The following is a 17,951-nucleotide window of genomic DNA, read 5'->3' as shown; positions in this document are numbered from 1 at the left end:
GTCAAAAATGAGAAAATTAGCATAAAATTAATTGTAGATGCATATTAACTTCTCTGTACCATTTATGCCCTAGTTTAAATCTGCTTTTAAAATTTATTTGAGGCCGGGCGCGGTGGCTCAAGCCTGTACTCCCAGCACTTTGGGAGGCCGAGACGGGCAGATCACGAGGTCAGCAGATCGAGACCATCCTGGCTAACACGGTGAAACCCCGTCTCTACTAAAAAATACAAAAAACTAGCCGGGCAAGGTGGCGGGCGCCTATAGTCCCAGCTACTCGGGAGGCTGAGGCAGGAGAATGGCGTGAACTTGGGAGGCAGAGCTTGCAGTGACCTGAGATCCAGCCACTGCACTCCAGCCCAGGCGACGGAGCAAGACTCCGTCTCCAAAAAAAAAAAAAAATTTTTATTTGAGTAAGTGTGGGCCAGGTGCTGTGCAGTGGTTCACGCCTGTAATCTCAGCAGTTTGGGAGGCTGAGGTGGGCGCATCCCTTGAGGTCAGGAGTTCAAGACCAGCCTGGCCAACGTGGTGAAACCCTGTCTCTACAAAAATACAAAAATTAGTTGGGCATGCTCACTTTGTCACCCAGGCTAGGGTGCAGTGGCATCATCACACTTCACTGTGACCTTTGCCTCTCAGGCTCAAGTGATCCTCCCACCTTGGCCTCCAGAGTAGCTGGGACTACAGGCATCTTGAATAGATGTGGCAAGAGTGGACAACTTTGTTTCTAATCTACTGAGATGCTCATGTGGGGTATTTATTTCACTCTTCAGTTTATTAGTATGATGTATTACTGTGAACTTTTGTTTTTGAGACAGGGTCTCGCTTTGTTGCCCAGACTGGAGTACAGCGGCCCAGGCTCAGCTCACTGCAACCTCTGCCTCCCAGGTTCAAGCAATTCTCATGCCTCAGCCACCCAAATAGCTGGGAGTACAGGTGCATGCCACCACATCCAGCTAATTTTTGCATTTTTTTGTAGACATGGGATTTCACCACATTGGCCAGGCTGGTCTCAAACTCCTGACTTCAATCAGTTCACCTGCCTCTGCTGGCCAGAGTGCTGGGATTACAGGCGTGAACCTGCGTGCCAGCCTGTGATTTTATTTCATATGTTGAATCACCTTTACATTTCTCAGATAAATCCTACTTGGTCATGTGTATAGTGCTTTTAGTATTTTGCTGAATTCAGTTTGCTAGTAATGAGAGTTTTTTGTATCTGAGTGATAACTGATCTGAAGTTTTCTTATTTTATGATGCTTTTGGTTTGAATATTGGGGTAGTAATATCCTTATAGAATGAGTTAAAAAGCAATCCTCCTTTTTTTGAAGAGTTTGAGAAGGATTGGTGTTAAGTCTTCTTTAAAGATTTGATAGAATTCACCAGAAAAGCCATCTGGTCCTTGGCTTTTCTTTGTTGGAAATTTTTTGACTACTGATTCAATCTCTTTGCTACATAGGTCTATTCAGATTTTGAGACAGTTTAGTTTGTATGTTTCTAGGAATTTGTTCATTTAAATTGTCTAATTTTTTTTAGCATACAATTGTATTCTCTATTCTTTTTATTTTGTAAGGTCAATAGTAACCTCTCTACTCTCATGCCTGATTTTAATAATTTGAATCTTATCTTTTTCTTCTCAGTCTAGCTATAAAGGTTTGTCAATTTTGCTGATCTTAAGAAAATAACTTTTGGTTTAATTCATTTTCTCTATTGTTTTTCTATTCTCTAACTCATTCATGTCCACCATAATCTTTATCATTTTCTTTCTGCTTTCAACATGTTAAATAGGTATTTTTCATTTTAGTATAATATTTTAATTACCTTGTCATTTCTCTTACTATATATTTTGGAATTATTTTCTTGGTGGCTGCCCTGGGGGTTACAATTAACATCTTAATTTATAACAATCAAGTTCAGATTAATATCAACTTAATTTCAGTAGTATACAAAATCTTTACTCCTATATAGCAGTCTCCTATTCCCTTTTGTAGTTTTTGTCATAAATTACATCTTTATACACTGTATGTACATCAATACAGATTTAGTTTCAATTGTCCTTTTTATTTTTAAAAATTTTAATTTTTTAGAGATGAGGTCTCATTGTGTTGCTCAGGCTGTAGTGCAGTGGTTATTCACAGAGGTGATCATAGCACACTACAGCCTCAAACTCCTAGACTCAAGCCATCTTCCCACCTCAGTTTCCCAAACAGCTGGTACTACAGGGCATATGCCACCATACACATCTCCGCAGCTGCCTTTTAAGTAAGTTAAAAACAAAAAAGACATTACTGTTGATTTTTATACTTTTACATACTTGATTTTATAATCTTTTACACTTTTTAAATATACTTTGTACTATGTACTTGCCTTTACTGGTGTTGTGTGTTTTGTTAGTCTAGGGTCCTTACATATCAACATTTAGCATTTCTTGTAAGGATGGTCTTCTAGTGACAAACTTTTTGTTTATTGGGAAACATCTTAATACCATCTTCATTTCTGAAGAATAGCTTTGCTGAATATAGAGGTCTTGACTGACAGTTTTCCTCCCTTTTGGCACTTTAAATGTCATTCCACTGGCCCTGTGTAGTGCCAGTGGAAGGTAGGACTGGCACTGGAATTCTCAGTGGGGGGTGGCATTGGGAAGAGTAACTGAATTCCAGCAAACCACATACCTTTGGATGACGGAAGGTTTCAGGCAGCCCTGTGTTTGGAAAAGCACTGAGTAGAGACCTAGTAGAGACTAGAGACCTTAGTTTAGCAAACAGGTCCCTGTAAATTAAAGAATGGAATGAGGAGAGTTTATATTTATGTAGAGACACTGGACCATACCAAGTCAAACGTTTTCCAACCAACTTAATTTTCCTCATTCCTCACACTATTGTGTTTAATCAATTTGGGGATGTACATTTTAACATTTCTGAAATTGCAATGCATCTCGCAGTCATTATTAGTCAGATGATGGTTGTGACATAGTCATCACTGCCTTCACATGAATATCAGGACTCAGATAAATAATCCTGGGAACTACAGTGGAACATCAAAACACTGCATCATCAATGTTTTTGGTAGCACAGAGGATGGTATTGTCTAGAAAAGACAGATATTAATGACTGCATCAAAAAGTATCTCAAAGAGTGGGACTCAAGTTTTAAGAGTATTTTAACCAATTTACTTCAGTTGTATTTTCCTTTGCTAAGTTTGTACATAGTGATACATGATACAAAGTCTAAAAGACTCTTTTCAGTATGAAAATTCTAACTTACGAAAGTTCTATCAGTTTAAAAGTTTGTCAAAATTTTTTAGTAGTGCAAAACTATAGTATCTTGCAATCTATAGTTCTTAGAGCTATTGATATATAGTATTGTAATTTCCTAGAATGCAGTAAATAAGCTTGAGGTCACAGATCATTCCATTTGTTAGGATAAATGAATGAACACCTGAAAATCGTGTTTTTTCTTTTTCTTTTTTTTTTTTTTTGAGACGGAGTCTTGCTCTGTCCCCTAGGCTGGAGTGCAGTGGCACAATCTCGGCTCACTGCAACCTCCGCCTCCCGGGTTCAAGCGATTCTCCTGACTCAGCCTCCTGAGTAGCTGGGACTACAGGCATGCACCACCACGCCCAGCTAATTTTTGTATTTTTAGTAGAGACGGGTTTCACCATGTTGGCCAGGATGGTCTTGATCTCTTGACCTCGTCATCCGCCCACCTCAGCCTCCCAAAGTGCTGGGATTACAGATGTGAGCCACCGCGCCTGGCAAAAATCGTGTTTTTTCTATTAACCAACAAAAAAATTATTTTGACTTCTTTTAGAGGTCAAATGAAGGCAACTTTGAGGGTCACAAAGGCCCATAGACTTAAATGAGATTAAGGATTATCTGAAGTCAAATTGGCTTTGTTTTTCCAAAGGCTAGCACATTAAAAACAGGCTAATTAGCACAACCATAGTCATAGCTACCAGAGACTGAGGCAGGAGGATCACTTGAGCCCATTAGTTCAACATTACAGTGAATGGCTGGGCACAGTGGCTCACACCTGTAATCCCAGCACTTTGGGAGGCTGCGCCAGGCAGATCACCCGGAGGTCAGGAGTTTGAGATTAGCCTGGCCAACATGGTGAAACCCTGTCTCTACTAAAAATAAAAAAAATTAGCAGGGTATGGTGGCGCATACTATAGTCCCAGCTACTTGAGAGGTTGAGGCATAAGAATCGCTTGAACCTGGGAGACAGAGGTTGCAGTGAGCCGAGATTGCACAACTGCACTCCAGCCTGGGTGACAGAGTGAGACTCTGTCTCAAAAAAACAAAAAACAAAAAACAAACAAAAACAGTTACAGTGAACTACAATGGCACCATTGCACTCCAGCCTGAAAAGCAGAGGAAGACCTCGTCTCTATAAACAAAAACAGGAGAATCAGAACTCTACTACTAAGGAAAGGTTTCTGATATTATCTGTATTACCAAATGGTATTTATATATCTATAAATTATGGTAAGACAGTGTTTTTTTTGTTGTTTTTTTTGAGATGGAGTCTCGTTCTGTCACCCAGGCTGGAATGCAGTGGTGCGATCTCGGCTCACTGCAAGCTCTGCCGCCTCCCAGGTTCACGCCATTCTCCTGCCTCAGCCTCCTGAGAAGCTGGGACTACAGGCGCCCGCCAACTCACCCGGCTCTTTTTTTTTGTATTTTTAGTAGAGACGGGGTTTCACCGTGTTCGCCAGGATGGTCTCCATCTCCTGACCTCGTGATCCACCCGCCTCGGCCTCCCACAGTGCTGGGATTACAGGCGTGAGCCACCGTGCCCGGCCGACAGTGTTTTAAAGATAGTTATGGCCTCAGGTATCTGAGATGATGATGTTCCAGTATATGAACTTATCATGACCTTTGGTTAATTTAACATACTCCTCTAGTCTTTCATTACTTTCTCCTCCACCTCACTGCTCACTGAATCTTTTTTTTTTTTTTTTTTTTTGAGATGGAGTCTTGCTGTGTCTCCCAGGCTGGAGTGCAATGGTGCGACCTTGGCTCACCGCAACCTCCGCTTCCCAGGTTCAAGCAATTCTCCTGCCTCAGCCTCCGGAGTGGCTGAGATTACAGGTGCCTGCCACTACATATGGCTATTTTTTGTATTTTTAGTAGAGACAGGGTTTCCCCATGTTGGTCAGGCTGGTCTTGAACTCCCGACCTCAGGTATCTGCCCGCCTCGGCCTCTGAAAGTGCTGGGATTACAGGTGGGAGCCACCATGCCCGGCTGAATCCTGTTTTAATTCCTAGAATCTCCTGAGTCTTCTGACCCAAGGGCTCAATAGTCTAGGTGAACTGTCTTTGCAGTTAGTAGAGTGAGAGGAAAGTGCTTAGCCTCCCCATGTTTGTTGGAGGGAGCAGCGATCTAATGTGGACATGTTAGACTTACACATACCAGTTTGTTTGTGAACGGAAGCTATTATGATAACTCATTAAGATCCTATCTAAGGTTCCTCTAAGCTTGGAGACTTTTAGAAATAGCATAGTATGATACAATTCATGCTCATTAAGCATTCATTTTTCTATTGTGTTGGCTTTACATGGAATCTCATTTCATTTTTGTGTTGGCAGATTCCATTAACTGCTGACTCAATAATCAGTGTGCTGAGCTGTACCCCAAAACGTCTCGCTGCCACTACCGATCTCTGTATTCTGTGCTGCTACGACGACTCCAATTTCATGAAATGAGACAATATGCCCTGCCCAGGGGATGAATAGTGACTAGTCTAAGGAAATCATGGCAATCCTCTTCTTAGCTTGGACATTCACTCTAGGTTTCTACCTTCCTTTGCGACTGGGATTGGCATCTAGCCAATAAGGTGTTAAAAGTTAAATCTTGAGCTTCGGGAAAATTTCCAATCTACGTTTCCTTGCCCCCTTCCCCCGAACCCAAGTCTGTTATATTGCCAATGTCATCTTTTCTTAAAATGGAAATAGCCTGAATTTGGGATTTTAACGTGCACAGGTGTGAATCTTAATTTTGTTCTTGAGCAATCCAGGGCAAGTTACTTATCTCTGCGCAGTCTCAAGTTTTGTTACTTGTAAAACAGGGTAAGTACCTCTCACAGAACAATGAAATGAAACATGAATGGGACAATGAAGAGGTATAAATTCTTGGGGCCTTTTTAGGGTCAATAAATGGGATTTCTTATCTAATTAAAATTAATAAAACACATTCCTGCAAAGTCAATACACTCTCACTGTGGTGCACAAATCCTGTTTTTCGTGGCCTCCACTAAGTCATTTTGGTTTAATGCTCAGCAAGATATAAGCATATTTGTAGAAGTGATTTTTTTCTTTTTAGAATTCTAGCTGTTAGAGATAAAGAACCACATTTTGCATAATTGACAAATTTTCTTTACTTATGCTTGTGTCCACATGATTGTAAAAAAGCAAACAGTGCCAATGGCCACTTTGGTAAAAACACACAGTATTCAAACCTACGAAGGATTACATCCTTTGGACAGGTTTTATTCCCAGGATATCGAACCCCTTGGCCATGACAGCAGCTACTGCTTCACATAGCAGCATACGCCACATGTTCACCTTCAATATTTTTCCTGAAAAGACAGAAAAAAGTTATTAACTTGTTTTCCTTTTTGAAAATCATTATTAAAGAATCTATGTTACTTGGAAATTTTAGTTAGAAGTGCACATAGCCCATCCCACAGATGTTTTTGGGTTTTAACTAGAATCTTCTTTACCTTAAACTATGCAGACAATTTAAAAAATAAAGGTATTTCTGTTAAGAAATATGTTTTTAACTCTTAAGAGAGATAAGGTCTGCAATGATGAGAACAGTAAATTTTACCTTCTAAAAATTTTTCCTGGCCGGGCGCGGTGGCTCAAGCCTGTAATCCCAGCACTTTGGGAGGCCGAGACGGGCGGATCATGAGGTCAGGAGATCGAGACCATCTTGGCTAACACAGTGAAACCCCGTCTCTACTAAAAAATACAAAAAACTAGCCGGGTGAGGTGGCGGGCGCCTGTAGTCCCAGCTACTCGGGAGGCTGAGGCAGGAGAATGGCGCAAACCCGGGAGGCGGAGCTTGCAGTGAGCTGAGATCCGGCCACTGCACTCCAGCCCGGGTGATAGCGCGAGACTCCGTCTCCAAAAAAAAAAAAAAAAAAAAAAAAAAAAAAAATTTTTCCTAGGCCTCATGGTCTGAAATAACTATAAACTTAATTATCATATTGATTTTTTTTCCCTAGTAGAGTTTCAGTCCTTAGGAATGACTTTAACAAATGCCTACTTGCCTTATAATACATTAATTTGGGCTACTTCATTAACTATGTAATATGACAGAGTGCAGAGAGCCTAAGGTAAGGAAAGATAACAATTGTTTTCTAAGAAGTTTCCATTATCAAAAACACCCAAAGATTCCTTCTGGAAGCCACAAACACACTGTGTTTGTTGGAAATGTCCTACTCTCAGTCATCTTCCAATTGTTTTCTTTGGAGTCCTAAGGTTTCATCTCATGTGCCTAATCGTAGAAAAACAGACCAAGTGGGCAGAGTTCCATTTCTGGTTTAAAGTGCTACTTCACATTTTGTCTTTTATATATGATATGGATCACTCTGCAACTGTTAGGGAAAAAGTGGAAGTTTCCATGAATAAAATAAATCTGAAAACCACTCTCACACAATTCAAATGCTTTGATGGCACCCCATCCCTAATATGGCTACTAAATGAGACACCTGGAGCTGGGTGCAGTGGCTTACACGTGTAAGTCCAGCCATTCGGGAGGTTCAAGTGGGAGAATCACCTGAGGCCAGAAGTTTGGGGCTTCAGTGAGCTATTTCACCACTGTACTCCAGCCCAAGGGAGAGAGCTAGATCCCTGTCTCTCACAAAAAAAAAAGACACTCACCAGTCTGTCTATCTTTCTCCACACAGTAGCAGCTATCATAGAACTCTGTGAAAGTAGTTGCCAGCTCATATATATAATCACAGAGAGTGTGGAGAAATAAGTCATCCAAAATCTTTTGCAGAATCTCAGGGAACCGTAAAATGCACCGGCCTAGTTTCCATTCCTTCTCATGATCCAAAAGAATCTTGGTTTCTCGAGCAGCTTTTTGGAGCATTTCTTCATCAATATTGGCCAGACGTGCAATAGACCTTAAAAAAAAAAAAAAAAAACATCAGGCAACCACCACCATTCCCTTTTGTTAGGCACACTCATTCTCCACTTGAAAATATGTACTAAGAAGTGATTCATGTAAATCAGAAATTATCACCAATTGAAAAGAGGTTCCTATAAAATGAAGTATTTTATTATATGGCATACTATTAGGCAAAACTAATAACCTGATCTAAAGTGTTTCATAATACTAAAAATGGAAATGTAATTCTTTTAGGGGATCAGTTGACACGTCCTAGGTATTTAAACATAGAGCATCTAGGGGAGTATCGGCAAGTGCAGTTAGGGCCAGGTTTAGGGATTCTGGGATAACTTGCAATACTAAAAGAGGACATATTTCCAAAGATGCTTGTAGGTAGAAAAATAAACCCGAAAAAAACACTTCAGGTTGAGCGCAATGGCTCATGCCCATAATCCCAGCACTTCGGGAGGCCGAGGCGGGTGAATTACTTGAGGTTCGGAGTTCCAGACCTGCCTGGCCAACATGGTGAAACCCTGTCTTTACTAACAATACAAAATTTAGCTGGGCATGGTGGTGAGTGCCTGTAATACCTTCTACTGGGGAGGCTGAGGCAGGAGAATCACTTGAACCTGGGAGTTGGAGGTTGCAGTGAGCCAAGATGGCGCCATTGCACTCTAGCTTGGGCAACAGAGTGAGACTCCGTCTCAAAAACAAACAAACAAGCAAGCAAACAAACAAACCACACTTTAGAAGTCAGGTGTAATGGCAGTATGTCACTAATCCCAGCTCAGGAGGCTGAGGTGGGAGGATCATTTGAGCCCAAGACCCTGTCTCATTTCAGAAAAAAAATATATTTTTGAGTAACTAAATATGTTTTCATTTGATTCAAAATACAACAATGCCTACCCACAATTACCTGATTCTAGTGAAGGCATACAACAAGTAAGCCGCTGTATTTCCTCTGTCATCTAGCATTTTGTCAAAGGAGAAGATGTAGTCATTCAACCGGTTATGAGAAAGGTCAGCATATTTGATACAGCCATAGGCAATGGATGTCTGAGCAGCATTCAATTCCTCTGCAGTTAAGACCTTTGGGGAAAACAAAACAGTATTTCATAGCTTACTGACTGCTGCTTTTGCCCTGGTGTCTCATAGGCATAAGACTAGGGTAGGGAACATCTAATAGTATTCTTTTACCAATGAACTTTAATAAACACTGACGCTGAGGCAGAAGGACATGGGCCAATGTACAAAGAAAATAATGAAAATATAAAACGCGTTATGCACAATGAAGAATGTTTCTATGAGAAACTGAATTCGTAAAATATAAAATGTCAGCATGAATACCTTTTTCCAATGTATTCAGTAGATACGAAACCAGAAGCATCAATTATTAGTTTATATCCACTTCATACTATGAACATTGTGAGGTTATAGGAAACAGAGTAACAGAAAAATACAAACAAAAAGGGTTAAATCATTAATTGAAATCAAGGGTGTATTAAGAGTAGATAAAAGAACCCATTCACTGTTTTGCTAATATTTGCTCAAGTATTCTGAAGCATTATTAGGCCACAAGTAAGTAATTAAGGATTTTTGCTTCTGCCCATGACAGAATACCTTGCAGCAGACTAACCATTCTACCCAAAGCATCTATTTAAAACTGGGTTGAGCATATGAAACAACTGTTTGAAGTCACTAGAGAGCATCAACACAAGCAAAGCTGAAGTTCTTGGAAGAACAAAACACAGTTCCTGGAAGAACGAAACATAGGGAATGAGTCCATACTCACTTGGCTTTTTCCCTAAGGGCATTTTTCAGATCACTACATAATGGACAAGGGGGACAGAATCCAAGCAGAAAGAAGAGGTCTTACTAAGGTGAGAAGACAAGAGTTTAAGAGTATGGGGCTGCGAAAGAAGCAAGGACACAATCCCCAAAAAGAAGGAGCCACAAAGGAGTCAAAGACTCTGTGAACAAATTTCTTTCAAATGTCATATGGCTGGCATGCACAAGGCAAGACTCCAAAAAATCTATCACGAAAGAGCAAGTGGTAATTAAAGAGCTGAGCAGTGATTTTAGCAACTGTGTGACACTAGGCAGTTCTGTAGCGGCAAAATGGAAGGGCATTAGCATACACGCCATTGAAATATGGCCAGAGGGTCGTATTTCAAGAGTAAGGACCTCACCCAAGTCATAAAGGTAAAATTTAAATAGTTCAGCCCTAAAGAAGCATAAGGCCAATACAAACAGGGTCAAGATAATCAGCTGGTATGCTGTCTGTCGGCTAGAAGGAAACTTAATGGTCTTGGAGGGAAATAACCTCAGCCAGAATCTTTATAATTTTATCTTCATAATGCTCAGCACCCAATAACAAAGCTTTCTAAAAAAGCAAGATAAGCCAGGTATAATTGCTCATGCCTGTAATGCAGCTACTTGGGAGGCTGAGGCGGAAGGATCACTTGAGGCCAGGAGTTTGAGACCAGCCTGGACAACATAGTGAGACCCCTATCTCTTGGGGGTCTCAAGAGCAAGATGAAATAACTAAATACTAAGGAGGGGGACTACAAAGAAAGGGCTAGGAGAGAATCAAGAAAACAGAAACAAAAGAAAAAAGATAATAGCAACTTTAAAGTCTGGAATTGTTTAAGATGAAGCTACTTAAAAAATAATTATTAATGACAAAGGGGGAAAATACTAACTTTACAGGGGAGAAAACTGACACTATCACCTTACCAAAGAGATCAAAATTATTATTATTCATCATGAAGCTTATCAATATTGTGCCTCCTGATATGATGAACTGATAAGAACTCTACATCTATTCTTATAAGACTGTATAACCTGGAAACAGAGTACGACTTATAAGACTTATAAGACTGTATAACCTGGAAACAGAATTTAACAGAACAGGAGCCAATATCAGACAAATCCAACTAAGTGATATTCCAAAAAAACTAACTGACCAGCAGACTTCAGAAGTGTCGAGGTCATGAAAGTCAAAGACAGACCAAGGAACTAACTGCCCAGATTAAAGATAAAGGAGACATGATAACTAAATATAACATGTTATCTTGGACTGGATCTTAGGCTAGAAAAAGGACATGAGTGAGACCCACTGTGAAACCAGAGTAAGGACTGCAGATTAGTTAATGGTATTGTATCAATGTTAATTTCCTGATTTTGATAATCATACTATATAGCTATGAAAGATATTAGTATCTGGGGATACTAAATGAAATATATAAAATTCTTCATACTATGTTGCAAGCTTTTTATGTCTAAACTGTTTTAAAATGTTTAAAGAAAACTATGATTAACATGTTCAAAAAATTAAAAGGAAAAGAATAAGAAAACTGGAAGAAAAGATGAAAAGTTTCAAAAAATACCTTAAACATAGAATACCAAAATATAATATCTGAAGCAGAAAATATCCAAAATAAAGCAAAGAGAAAAAAATGAATTAGAGCATAAGAAACACATGAGATACAAAGTTCTAACATATGTACTTAGAGTACCAAAAATAACAGAATGACGAAAAGTAGTAATATTTGAAGAGACATGGCCAAGAATCTTCCTAACCTGATGAAAGAACTCAACTCACAGATTTAGGAAGTTCGGCAGCCCTCCAGAGGGTAAAAAGAAAAATGACTCCCTAAACCACACTTAGGCATTTCTTAGTCAAAATACTAAAAATAAAGCTTAAGAAAAACACTAAAAAAAGTCTGAGAAAAAGATGCATACTTTCAAAGGAGAAACAATGAAACTTACAACTGATTTTCGAAGGAAACTATGGTAGCTGGAAGACACTGGAATATCATTTTTATTTATTTCCTTCCCCCCGCCCTACTGGTCCTCTCCAGTTCTGTGGAATATCATCTCTAAAATTGCTGAAAGAAAACAGCTGCCAAATTAGAATTCTATACCCAATAAAAACATTGTTCAAAACTGAAGGCAACATAAAGACATTTTTGGACAAACAAAACTTCTGAAAGAATCTGTCGCCCCAGCAGACTTGTGGTAAAAGAATAAAGACCTTCAGATTGTGGAAAAACCACCCCAGGTGTAAGCAAAAAAACTGCAGGAAAGGGCAAAAATATATAGATAAATGTAAGTACTGATTGTCTAATGCAAAATAATAATAATAATGATAAATGGGCAAAAGAGTTAAGACTCTTCACAACAGAAGATTATCTAGATGACCAATAAGCCTAAGAAAAGGCAGTCAGGCTGGGCACGGTGGCTCATGCCTATAATCCCAGCACTTTGAGAGCCTGAGGCAGGCAGATTGCTGAGTCCAGGGGTTTGAGACTCGCCTGGCCAACATGGCGAAACCTCATCTCTACAAACGATACAAAAATTAGCTTGGTGTGTTGGCATGTGCCTGTAGTCCCAGCTACTCGGGAGGCTGACGCAGCAGAATTGCTTGAACCCGGGAGATGGAGGTTGCAGGGAGCCAAGATCATGCCACTGCACTCCAGCCTGGGTGACAGAGTGAGACTCTAGAAAGAAAAGAAAGAAAAGAAAAAAGAAAAGAGAAAAAAGAAAAGAAAAGAAAAGAACAAGGAAGGAAGGGAGGGAGGGAGGAAAGGTAGTCAGTATCGTCAATATCATTATTCATCAGAGGAATGAAAATTTTAACCACAGTAAGTCACTATGCACTCACCAGAAAAGCTAAAATAAAAAACACTGACTAAACCAATTGTGATGGTTAATATGTCAACTTGATTGGACTGAAGGGTACAAAGTATTGATCCTAGGTGTGTCTGTGAGAGTGTTGCCAAGGAGATTAACATTTCAGTCCATGGGCTGGGAAAGGCAGACCCAACCTTAATTGGGTGGGCACCATCTAATCAGCTGCCAGTGAATATAAAGCAGGGAGAAAAACGTGAAAAGAAGAGACTAGCCTAGCCTCTCAGCCTACATCTTTCTCCTGTGCTGGATGCTTCCTGCCCTCAAACATCTGACTCCAAGTTCTTCAGTTTTGGGACTCAGACTGGCTCTCCTTGATCTTCAGCTTGCAGACAGCCTATTGTGGGACCTTGTTATTGTGTAATACTTAATAAACGTCCCTTTATATATATCTATCCTATTCTGTCCCTCTAGAGAACACTGACTAATACATCAATGTTGGTAAACATATGGTGCAATGAAACTCTCATATGTTAGTAGTGGGAGTATACAACAGTCACCACTTTCTCCTTGGCAATTTTTTTTTTTTTTTTTTTTTGAGACAGAGTCTCGCTCTGTCGCCCAGGCTGGAGTGCAGTGGCGCGATCTCAGCTCACTGCAAGCTCCGCCTCCCGGGTTCACGCCATTCTCCTGCCTCAGCCTCCCCAGTAGCTGGGGCTACAGGTACCCGCCACCATGCCCGGCTAATTTTTTTGTATTTTTAGTAGAGACGGGGTTTCACCATGTTCGCCAGGATGGTCTCGATCTCCTGACCTCGTGATCCGCCCGCCTCGGCCTCCCAAAGTGCTGGGATTACAGGCGTGAGCAACCGCACCTGGCCCTCTTTGGCAATTTTTAATAAAGTTAAGCATAAGACAACTCTACAACCCAGCAATGCCATTCCTAGATATATATCCAAAAGAAAAAGCACATGTACCTCTAAAAGAGCTTGAACAACAATGTTCACAATACCTTTGTATTCAGAACAGCCAACAACTGGAAATAATCCTAATGTCCATCAATAGGAGAATGGATAAACAAAATGTGGCACCTTCATATATCAGAATATCATTCAGCAATAAAAACAAATGAACTACAGCTGGGTGTGGTGGCTTATGCCTGTAATCTTAGCACTTTGGGAGGGCAAGGTGGGTGGATTGCTTGAGCCCAGGAGTTCCAGCCTCGGCAACATGGCAAAACCCCATCTCTACAAAAAATACAAAAATTAGCCGGGTATGGCAGTGGGTGCCTATAGTCCTAGCTACCCGGGAGGCTGAGATAGAAGGATCACTTGAGCCCAGGAGGTCAAGGTGCGGTGAGTCATGATCTTGCCACTGCACTCCAGCCTGAGTGACAGAGTGAGACTCTGTCTCAAAAACAAAACAAAACAAAACCGAAAACATACGAACTACTGATGCACATGGAAAAGGGCACATACTATGTGATTTCATTTATATGAAATTCCAGAATAAGCAAAAGTGATTTATGGTGATAGGAAAATTTCTGGGGTGATGGAAATATATCTTGTGTTCTAAGGCATATATATGTAAAAATTTATTAAGCTGTGCATTTTACCATACACATTTAAAATTAACTTAAAAAAAATACTAGCTGGGGTGGTTAAAAAGAGTCAAAGCAATTTTTGTCATCAGGCAGACTAACAAACAGCTAGATGACTAAATTTTTCACTTTTCTTTTTGAGACAAAGTCTTGCTCTGTCGCCCAGGCTGGAGTGCAGTGGCTTGATCTTGGCTCACTGCAACCTCTTTAAGGTTTAAGCGATTCTCCTGCCTCAGCCTCCAAAGTAGCTAGGATTACAGGCACGTGCCACCATACCCAGCTGATTTTTGTATATTTAGTAGACACGGGGTTTCAGCATCTTGGCCAGGCTGGTCTTGAACTCCTGACCTCGTGATCCACCCGCCTCAGCTTTCCAAAGTGCTGGGATTACAGGTGTGAGCCACTGCGCCGGCCTAACTTTCCACTTTTCATCTGACTGTGCCAGATGTGCCTAGACCAGTGATTTAGCTGGACCATGGGGGCAGATTCCTTATGGCTTGGTGCTGTCTTGGTGATAGAGTTCTTGTGAGATCTGGTCATTTAAGTGTGTGGTACCTCCTCCCCCTACCCTCTCTCTCTTGCTCCTGCTTTAGCCATGTGAAGTGCCTGCTTTCCCTTTACCTTCCCCCATGAATAAAAGTTCCCTGAGGCCTCCCCAGAAGCAAACTGATGTTGGTGCCATGCTCCTACAGCCAGAAGAACCAAGAGCCAATTAAATCTCTTTTATAAATTACCCAGTCTCAGGTATGCGTGACCTCTCTACTGTTCTAAACATTAAAAAAAAAAAAAAAAAAAAAAAAAAGTTCTTGTTGACTCTTCTTTTTCATTCCTCCAAATTCCACACAAACTGAACCACAATCTTTTCTAACGGAGCTATGAAAGGCCATCATGTTGCCTGCTCTGAAGGTTCATCAATGGCCTTGGGTGACAAGAACTGACTGCTATGACCACTCTACAAATGCTCCAAAGAAGGAGCATGGCACATGTAGACTCTGATGTGAGCTGAAGAATCAAACCCATTCAGTCTGCAATATTCTCCCATCACTGGGAATTGCTGTTAAGCAGCACAGATACTAAGCTACATTAACAAAGGAGGAAAACGTCAAGGTCTTTTTTAATTGCCAAGAACTATATTTTCTAAATAAATGCTCAGCAATTCACAAGATAAACTTACTGTGCAATAAAGTCAGAGCAATATAAGCCTTGTCCTAGGTGGGACTGACTCCTTATAATTCTCCTCAGTTCTCTCAACAAAAACAAAAATGAAAAATCACAATGCTTGATACACATTATGCCAATAAGGCTTGGGATTACCTTGTCTCTCTCTTTTTCCTTCAACTTGTCCATGGATCGTTTTAGTCCTTCTCCCATAAGGTCCATGAGGCGCACTGTTTCACCCGCACGTGTTTTAAACTTTTTCCTAAAAAATGTAAAACCCTCAATCAGATTTTGAAACAGACTTTTCAACTTAGAAATCTTTGAAAATGAAGGTTTGAGAGACCTGACCACAAACTTCAACATATGTTTCAAATCTCTAAGGTATATGTTGCCCCTGAGAACTATTAAGAGAGGGTTGATGCCAATGTTAACAATGCCTTATGCCAGTCATCAAGCGAGTAGAGTACTAAATGAAACATTGTGCTTTCAAGTGCTTTTCATCTCTAGCCCTCAACGCAAAGCATCCAATGCTCTAGCCCTCAACAGCTCTCTCTACATATTTACCTTCAATAAATTTCCTAACAGAGAAAGAAGGTATTTGTTCATTTGTTCACTTTCTTGGAATACAAAGTTTGGCTTAGATGTTTCACCTTTTTAGAAAAATTACTAATCAAAATATATGTTTCTAGAATTGCTGGGAAAGTCAGGAAATTCTTTGATGAAATCTCACTTGAATTTCTCTGTATACTAATTCCTCTTGTTCAGTGGTAACCAAGCCTTGATTCATACCAGAATAGCCCGGCAAGGTTTAAAAAAGATGTTTGAGCAGCCAGTTGTTTGCTTGCTTCATTCACTCATTTATTTTTAGAGACAGGGTCTTGCTCTGTCACCCAGGCTGGAGTGAAGTAATATGACCACAGCTCACTGTAACCTTGAACTCCTAGGATTAAGTAATTCTTCTACCTTACCCTGCCAAGTAGCTAATTCTATAGGTGCGAGTCACCACACCAGGTTAATTTTTTAATTTTTATTTTTTGTAGAGATGGTATCTTCTTGCTATGCTGCCCAGGCTCCTATCAAACTCCTGGTCTCAAGTGATCCTCCCACCTCAGCCTCTCAAAGTGTTGGGATTACAGGCTGGAGACACTGCACCTGGCCTAGTTGCTTTAAAAAAAAAAGAAAAGAAAAGAAAAAAGAGAAAAAACCCCAGGATGCTAGGGTCCTGTTCAGATCTACTGCAATCAGAATCACCATGGATACGGCAAAAGGACTAATAAGCACTGCCCTGGGCAGCTGCTGTTAAAAAAGCATTTTGAGAAAACTGAATTTTACCTATTAAACAAAAAAGTTTACATAACACCAAGGATATAATATCATTTTCCTTTTTTTGGGGGGAGGGGGGTTAAAAAATCCCTCAAAAATTAACAATGAAGCATGCTTTTCTAACACAAAGAGTACCAAAATGAATGTGCTACTTTCTGTTAAAGTTTTATTTCCAGAGCTTGCCTAAGCAAGAATCTACTTGCCCTGTAAAATTCTGCTTATATAGAATTAAAACTCCTTTATTATCCCACAAATGCACTATATATTTCCATAGCTTTATGCCATACACTCAAGTGTCCAACTTTCAAATTTCTGATAAAATGAAACTCATCATGAAGACCAGTTCAAAATGCTAAAGAAAATCTTCCTTAATGTTTCAACTTTGCAATTACTGTTCCTTTCAGTTACTCCCTACCTGTGCCTGCCTTGAATTTTTTTGTGTTGGTCTGTTCTGACTAGTGGCTCTACAATGAGGGATGCATATCTGAATACCAAGAGAGCTTTAAAAAAAAACACAGATGACTAATACCCACTTTAGACCTAATAAGTCAGCAACTCCCACAGCAGGCCTTGCATGTGTATTTTCACAAGCTCCACAGGAAACTGTTCTGCTCTAGATGATAGCCTCCTTCAGAGAGGAGGTCATGTTCTGTGTATCTGTGTGTACACATTGTGCAGCATCCAACCACCACCATGCACAGCACATACTCAATAAACAGATATACAAGGAATAGCAGGAAGATGATGAAATAAAATTTTTTTGTCACTCAAAAAATTAAAACAGAAAATGTCATTTAAAAATAGCAGAATCTGTAAGCATTAAAAAAACTAACAAACCGGCCGGGCGCGGTGGCTCAAGCCTGTAATCCCAGCACTTTGGGAGGCCGAGGCGGGTGGATCACGAGGTCAGGAGATCGAGACCATCCTGGCTAACATGGTGAAACCCCGTCTCTACTAAAAATACAAAAAACTAGCCGGGCGAGGTGGCGGGCGCCTGTAGTCCCAGCTACTCGGAGGCTGAGGCGGGAGAATGGCGTGAACCCAGGAGGCGGAGCTTGCAGTGAGCCGAGATCGCGCCACTGCACTCCAGCCTGGGCGACACAGCGAGACTCCGTCTCAAAAAAA

The 17,951-nt window shown here is 40.4% G+C and overlaps 1 protein-coding gene across 1 annotated transcript in view; it reads right to left on the bottom strand.

The window, feature by feature from the left end:
* Nucleotides 1-6,357: 6,357 nt before the first annotated feature.
* RARS (arginyl-tRNA synthetase) overlaps nt 6,358-17,951 on the bottom strand; it is a 35,564-nt gene continuing 23,970 nt past the window's right edge. Inside the window, exons 12-15 of the mRNA XM_025387202.1 lie at nt 15,660-15,765; nt 9,031-9,203; nt 7,883-8,130; nt 6,358-6,573 (exon numbers count right to left, since the gene is read on the bottom strand). Of these exons, the coding sequence (XP_025242987.1) occupies nt 6,464-6,573; nt 7,883-8,130; nt 9,031-9,203; nt 15,660-15,765 (637 nt within the window). The 3' untranslated portion in view covers nt 6,358-6,463. The remainder of the gene's footprint in view (nt 6,574-7,882; nt 8,131-9,030; nt 9,204-15,659; nt 15,766-17,951) is intronic.

Source organism: Theropithecus gelada, chromosome 6 (assembly GCF_003255815.1).
Source record: "Theropithecus gelada isolate Dixy chromosome 6, Tgel_1.0, whole genome shotgun sequence".
Lineage (NCBI taxonomy): Eukaryota > Metazoa > Chordata > Mammalia > Primates > Cercopithecidae > Theropithecus > Theropithecus gelada.
This window is presented reverse-complemented; position numbering and strand designations above follow the sequence as displayed.